This window comes from Montipora capricornis, chromosome 1 (assembly GCF_036669925.1).
Source record: "Montipora capricornis isolate CH-2021 chromosome 1, ASM3666992v2, whole genome shotgun sequence".
NCBI lineage: Eukaryota > Metazoa > Cnidaria > Anthozoa > Scleractinia > Acroporidae > Montipora > Montipora capricornis.
This window is the reverse complement of record NC_090883.1, coordinates 26,675,532-26,683,031: the sequence shown is the minus strand read 5'-3', so window position 1 is coordinate 26,683,031 and position 7,500 is coordinate 26,675,532. Positions and strand designations below refer to the sequence as shown.

At 39.5% G+C, this 7,500-nt stretch overlaps 1 protein-coding gene across 1 annotated transcript in view; it reads left to right on the top strand.

Annotated features, from left to right (window-relative positions):
* Positions 1–3,601, top strand: part of LOC138052834 (potassium channel subfamily K member 9-like) — a 19,462-nt gene extending 15,861 nt beyond the window's left edge. Inside the window, exon 3 of the mRNA XM_068899422.1 lies at positions 2,757–3,601. Within this exon, the coding sequence (XP_068755523.1) occupies positions 2,757–3,406 (650 nt within the window). The 3' untranslated portion in view covers positions 3,407–3,601. The remainder of the gene's footprint in view (positions 1–2,756) is intronic.
* Positions 3,602–7,500: the final 3,899 nt, after the last annotated feature.

The following is a 7,500-nucleotide window of genomic DNA, read 5'->3' as shown; positions in this document are numbered from 1 at the left end:
ATGAACCAAAAATCTGACCTTTTTTTCTTCAGTCAAATTTTATTGAAATTTGTAGTTTAAGTATACGTACGAAATAAGCATATTTTAAAGTTTCAAAGTGAATGGGTATAGAATTGCAGAGATATTGGTCGGGTCAATTGTCGGGAATTTATCGGAAATAACAGTCGTGACGTCACTGTTGGCGTGCTGAAAAAAAAGTACAGGATCCTCTTTAGTGGAAAATAATAGTATTTTGAGCTGTAATAAATTGCAGGAGCAATTTTAAAGAGAGCACGTTCACGTTTTCCGATAGCCCAAAACTACGGTAAGAATGGCTCATAAAACGTAGGGGGGAATCGTTTGAACCTGTCAAATATTCACGCGTTTGTGCAGACCATTTCACACCAGACAGCTTCATACAAAATCTGGCAGTAAGGAGTTTGCTTGGTCCAGCTTTCAAGCCACGAAGACTTGACCTTAAAGATGATGCCATAACAACCATTTTCAACTTGAAAAGCTTGGCCAGAAATATAGGCCAGAAAAGAAGCCACACCGACGATCATTGTAGTCCACCGACTAACGGTACTTCAAGCAGCAGTTCCTCATCCATTCTTTCAGCATTTGCGAAACGCAGAGAGTTAGAGGTAGGCATGATACATCTTGTTTAACATATCTAGAAATAATATTGAACATTTTTTTCTTAAGTTTGCTCGCGCTGTGAAGATCTTAAATGTCCGCCGAAAACTGGAGGATAGAACGGTCCAAAGCTAATCTCGTCTTCGCTCTATTAATAGCGGTGTAACGCATCCTGAAACAGTTACCTTTAAGAGTCTGGCAATAATTCAAAAGCGTATTTGTTCAATACCTGACTCGCAGAGTTTTAAGCTTTGATTTTCATCTTAAGGCTATTGAATTTTATAGCACATGTTTGATTTAATAGGCCACTATTACATGAACTCACGTAATACATTGACTATGGTTTAGTAATCAGAGATCAAATAGACAAAATCTTGTATACATTAGAACTTGCAACCCATTGCTTACAGATTTGTAATAGATCCTGTCTTTTTAACATGCAAATAATCAGGATTTTTTTTTCCTCAGGTTACATTAGGACACTATTTGGTTCGCTTCTGCTACGAAGAAGACAGTTCCCATCGTACAGCGTTGCAAAAAGGAACCTCCAACCAATGTTACAGGCCATCCCTAAACCCCTCTTATGCAAGTAAACATCACAGACAAGAAAAGGAGGCAGTTGTAACACTGCATAAATCCAGATTTAACTAAGTAGCATGACTGCCTCCAAGTGACATAAGTTGCCAATCTTCATTGGACATATTCAAAACCCTTAAAGCTATCACTTTCACTAGGGAAGCTCTCTAATTTTTTTCACCACACTTGATGGAATTGCAATTCTGAACCACATTGGTGAGAGGCGACTGCTCTCACCACTGCGCCATCCCTGCACCCCAGTTCCATAAATGAACTGGTTTGAAAAAAAAAAACCAAACTGGTTTAAAAGAAATAAACCGGTTTGAGAAAATTTAATTATACCAAAAATCAAATTAAACCACAACATATTTACCAAGGATGGGGTTAATCCACAAGATATTTATCAGCGCTGTACAGGCACCTATTGAAATCGTACAAAAACGAAAAGCAAACTGTCCCAGGACAGTAGTGTTGCCAAGAGTTTTACACTAATCATTTCTAGTGGAGAAAAGATATATACTTGGCGACGTAAATGTAGTTGTGTGAAGACAAGTCAAAAGGGAAACCATCTCACTTCCGGTTGCCGTCCGCGTCTCAAAAACGCATGTGCTTAATATTCCCTAATGTTTTATCTCGCCAATAGTGACGTCACAGTAATGTTAGCTAGTTCCCATTCTTCACATTTCTATGAGCGGCCATTTCAGAAACGTTTTCGTGAGTTCCTCGGATATTTTCGTAATCTTAGTTATGTTTCTGCTTTATGTGCTCAGATTGGCCAATTTCTTTGTACTTTCGAGTTACAAGGGTTGTTTTGGTCTTCGTACACTTTTTAAAAGACTAAAAGAAAAAATACCAAAATTTTGGTTCATTTGACCTTTAATGTCCAACACGCTTCTAAGAAAGTAAAGCAGATTTTTCCAGTACTTCCACTGGTATCACAAATCCAATCTTTTCCAAAAATTCCTCCAATTTTTTTGACACAGTCCCCAGAGCGCCAACGACTACTGGGACAACTTCCACTTGTCTTAATGTCCACATTCTTATAATTTCCTTTTTTTAAATCTTAGTAATTATTAATTTTCTCAATCCTTTTTCTCTTACTCTGTTGTCACCCGTTATCATTAGCGTTATCGTTATCGTTATCGTTAAGTTGTACCGGGAACCCGGTGGCGTATTCTTTCGTATGTAACACGAGTGGCAACGACGTCAAGATCCTCGCCATTTTTTGTCTGTTTTCTAGCCAGTATTATGTATATTTATTGTCCAATTATATACGTTAACTCTTGACAAGACCAAATTCTCACTGGTTCACTGCGCTCACTTTTGGATATTGTTCTTGCCACTCAAACATAAAATTCATATCTTCTTGCCACCTTGTAATATCCTCTATTTATTTTATGTTACTGTCAAAAAAAACTCAAAGTATTTGAAATACCATCCAGAGATTTGAGGTCTCTTATTGTACCCTTTTTCATTCTAATTAAGGAGACTTCTTTCCACTGTCTTGCATTTGTTGAGTTACACTGTTAATTAAAATCTCTTAAATTGTATTTTGACTCTTTCAGGATTTGGAAATATCACACCCAAGACTCCACTTGGACAAGGCATAACCATCATATTCTGTCTCATTGGTATTCCTTTGACCATGCTGGCTCTGAAATCGGCGGGAGAAATCATGGCATGTGGCATTCGGTTCCTTGTTATAAAAGTAGAAACTGGTCTCTTAAAAAATGATACCCCAATGCACGTAAAAGTGAAAATATTTTTATCCGCAGTATCATTGTTGATCATCTTGTTTCTGATGACAAGTGCGTTTTCGGTATTAATTGAAAATTGGAGTTACTTAGAAAGCCTTTACGCATGGTTTACTACTTTCACAACGATCAGGTTTGGGGATTATATCCACTTGGACTCATTTGCAAGGAAAGCCGGTCGTGGAGAAATTCCAAATTATCGAGTGGTACTCTATGGCCTTGTCTCCTCTTTGCCCTATCTTATGGGCCTCAGCCTTGTTTCCTGTATTCTAAGCTGCCTTGTAGATTCAGTGGACAATGTCCGGAATTTCAGGGATCGATGCACCAAATTCGTCCAAAGTTTGCCGTCACTTGTGCGACGATTTCTCTGTCAAGAGCGATTAGGACATGACGTGAAAACGGGTGAAAATCAAATTCATGCTTCCACCCGAGAAGCTGGTCAGGAGCAGTGCGTTGCTTAGGAGGAGGTTGGAAAAGGGTATTCGGATCCACCATATCGCACATGTAGAATCCTCCGGAACAGATAAATTCATAAATAAGGACATCTCAGCTGAGGAGCCGGGACAGTGATTGTTCTTCTATAGCCTTAATTACCTCGAGCACACATAACTTAAGACGCCATGTTCTTAGTTTGGTTAAAGATACACTTTGGCTGCTCGTCAACAGACATTCTTCACTAAGCGGGGCTAAGGAGGGTGGGGGTGGGGGCGGGGGGGGAAGGTTCATATTCCAAAACAAGAGAAAATGAGGGGGCAGAGAAGGAGGCTCCCCGTCCAGCCCTTGGGATATGTCATGTCCACGAAAGTTATTTTTAGACGAGCGGAAGTCTTCCGAGACGTCCGCATGCAGGCCAACCTCGGTCCGATGTTTGAAAGAAAATATATATTCATCAGCCTTCCACGTGCGCGATCATTTTCTCTTTTCACTAAGAGCATGAGAGCGAGGCAAGACTGCATGCGGACGTTTCAGAAGACAGACTTCCGCTAGAACAAAGACTTCCGCTCGTCTAAAAATAACTTTCGTGGACATAACATATCCCGGCCAACGCCTTGAGCCTCCCTCTCTGTCCCCTCATTTCGCTTGTCCAAAACAATATCAACTCGTTTTCAGATGTATGATAAAATTAAGAGTAGGAAAAGACAAAATAGAACGCCAGGCAGTTCAAATGTTTGGGGAGAATTCTGGGGATCGGATGGAAGGAGAGTTGACAAATGTCGGGTACGGTGAATAGGAACAGCATCAGCGATGAACTGAGAAGACGCCATATTTCAGCTACCACATGGTTTCTGAGAGGGACGACCTTCTGAGCACACGTTTTTTGAAAACGAACAAAAAAATACAAGCTTAAAACAGATGTTGCTGGTGAAATCTGTTTTCAGGTTCAACTGTTTTTATTTAGGTTAACTGGTGATCCTCATTTTACCGGGATTACCGGGATTGGAGACTAAATTATACCTAGAGAAAAATTAGAATCAGGCTAGGACTAGTTTTGGTTATTATACCTGAATATCAATAGCCCACTTTTGATATATTAAAATTCAGTCCCAAATAAAAGGCATCATCTCGAGGCCCTGGGGAATAAATGGAATTATTTGTCTGAGTTTGTTACCCAGAGCCTCGAGATGACAACTTGAGCGTTTACTATTTGTCAACAAAAACCTAAAATTCCGGTTGGATTTTCAAATGGTACAGCTCATTCCATGCCACCGGAAAGTTTCCGAAAAAGATAGAAATCCTCAGACGTATTCCTTTTTCCTGTTCCAACCCAAATGACCGGAAGTCCCACTCGACCCAGTTTACTTTGGCCTCTTTTCACGCCTTTCCACACCGCAAATGCAGTCGCCATTTTGATTTGTTATTGTTTTCTTCCAGCCGCGAGACTCGAGCCTGGCGAAATGCCACACCGGAAAAATCCTGCATCATTACGACCGTTCCATTCCAACCGGATTTTCAGTGCAAATGGTAAACGCCCCTTTTGTTTCGGACTGATTTTTAATGTATCGAAAGTGTGCTGTTGACTTTAACACTTATTATAGAAAAGTAAATAATGAAAAGAACTTTGTTGGGTTGGCCATGTTCGTCGTTACAGAGTAGTGACGAAGACACAGGACTTTAGACCTGGGGCAAGTTGTTCAAACGATGAACAGCGCTATCCACCCGATAAATCACTATCCACTGAATAAACACCAGCAAACTAATTGAGTTATCCAGTGGATAGTGATTTATCTGGCAGATAGCGTAATCCATCGTTTGAACAGCTGGGGCCTGGAGAGTCCCAATCAATTACTATGTTGTAATGTTAAGATGAACCGAATAGATAAGTATTTGAATTCAGAAACCGATAAATAATACGAAACATTGAGAAGATGGGTTGAGATGCGTAAGATAGAGCTCGAGGGATCAGAGGCGTTTCCAATCCTTTTCGGAGGGTTAACATTAAAAGCTGCTTAAACTAGGTATAGTGCATATTCAATAGGTGAAGTGAGAGGGTCACCAATTTAACCTAGGTAAACACGGATTTTTCAACCTGTGCCCGGATGTGACCGACAACATGCATATGGGAACCTTTAAAAAGAACTGGCTAATCACTGAATAGGTTACGCCGAATAGCACTGATTTCCAGAGCAGTTTTAAAGACATTAGTAAATGGGGTTACACGACACGTGCATTTTCAAAAGGTCCACTGGTCTGCATGTGAAGTGCAGATGACGATAACAGCACCAAAATTGTTACAACACCACATTTGTTTTACTAGCAATATTAGAAGCTCTATCTCTGAGCTCGAGGTACTGACAAAAAATCAGTAAAACGAAATCCAATATAGATAAACTAATTTCATAAATATTTCCAAAGTGACCCAATATCCTAAAGGGGAGAATTAATCACAATACGCCATTTGTGCTCTTGACGTTTTAGCTTCTTGTTATTTTTAACTACAGTCTGTGGCAAAATTCGTTGGAACAGTAGACGACTATACAGACTCTACACAGATCTGAAGCTTTCGCAGCTCACACTCCCCTCACAATGTTGCTTTAACACGAGTTTAAACATTACGGGAGGGAGAAGTATTGTAAATTGTTTCAATTTTGTCCGAGAATGTAGCTAATGTTCAAAGAACTCGCCACATTTCAAATTAGCTTTTCTAATAAGGTGGCCTAAGGCTGGCTCAGAGGTTTGTTTACCGTTTCCGACAAAAACCCATTACTTGCTTGTATTGCTAATAGTATGGTTAAGAAGCAACAAAATGTGGTCTTGCCTTAGCAAAACCAAGTATGATCACGTTGTCACTTACCATCTCAATATTAAAATTGGCCTATTTCATTCATCTTCGATTTTCCAGTCATACGTACACCTTGATTATTGATGAGGTATGAACAGAGCTAAAGGGATTTCTTCGGAATAGTCACGAAACGAACACAAAGGTGACTCTGAGAGTTCTACTGTATGAGGGAATCTTTGCTGAAGTCATTGTTTACATCAGTTGTTTCATTAACATAAGAGTTGGCTCGCGGAAGGCATCCTGCTATTTACAAATTGACTTCAAAGGGTAAAAGGACATGTTAAACTTAGTAAAATCCCCAGTTTGAAGCCTTTTAACTTTGATGACGAGTCAGTCAGGTATTATCCACAAAAAAACTGATAAATACCTGGGTGGCAAAAGCGCTAATGATCCCATATAATTATACATTTTTGTGTAACATTTTTAAGGCATCATTGCTCAGAGATTATCTGGTATATCGGGTTCAAGAATTATTCAATGCACTTTCAATAATCAGCACTTTACTCTTGGCCCTTTACTCTTGGCCAACTCGTTGGAAAACGATATTCTTGTGCTAATGAAGAAAAATGTAAACAACGATTCTCCAAAAAAAACATTGAATGCTGATAATAAGGTTTTAATGAGTTATCCCAGTCCTTAATGAAAAGTTGGCTAATGAAGAATACACTTCCAAGCAATTCTTTCAGGGATACGGACTTGCAATTGAAATTTCCACCACACCCGGTATGGCTTTCATCATGTCAAAACCTGTCAAAAATGGCTGCCCCATGCATATTTGCCTATTTTCCCCGGGGCCCTTGACGAACAAAATGAGAGAAGGAGAAAGTGGGTTACCGTACTCATAATAAAGGAGGATTAAGCTATCTATATCTTTGCAGTGAATCTGAATGGACTGTCCATGAAAATACTCCACATATACATTCGAGTGAAAGCTGTTGCGCATGGCTAAAGGCACGAGCTGATGGCAAAATCATATACATGCGCACTGCGAAAACAAGCGACTCGTCTCAAATTTTTACTCTATTTTTTTTAACAACTCAGTAGTAGTATTTACATGATGTATCTCCACCTTATACATTTTTACACAATATGTACTAATCGATCGCCGCAGAATATAGATCTGTTTCTTTACTTCCCTCGTTCCTTACAAAAAATGGAAAGACATTTATCAATGAAAGACGCAAGTGCAAAAGACGCCGGAATGTTTTGCAGCTCGTGCTGGTCAGGGAGTGTCCGTAAAAAGATTTTTTTTTTGGGGCAAAGAATAGGATTATA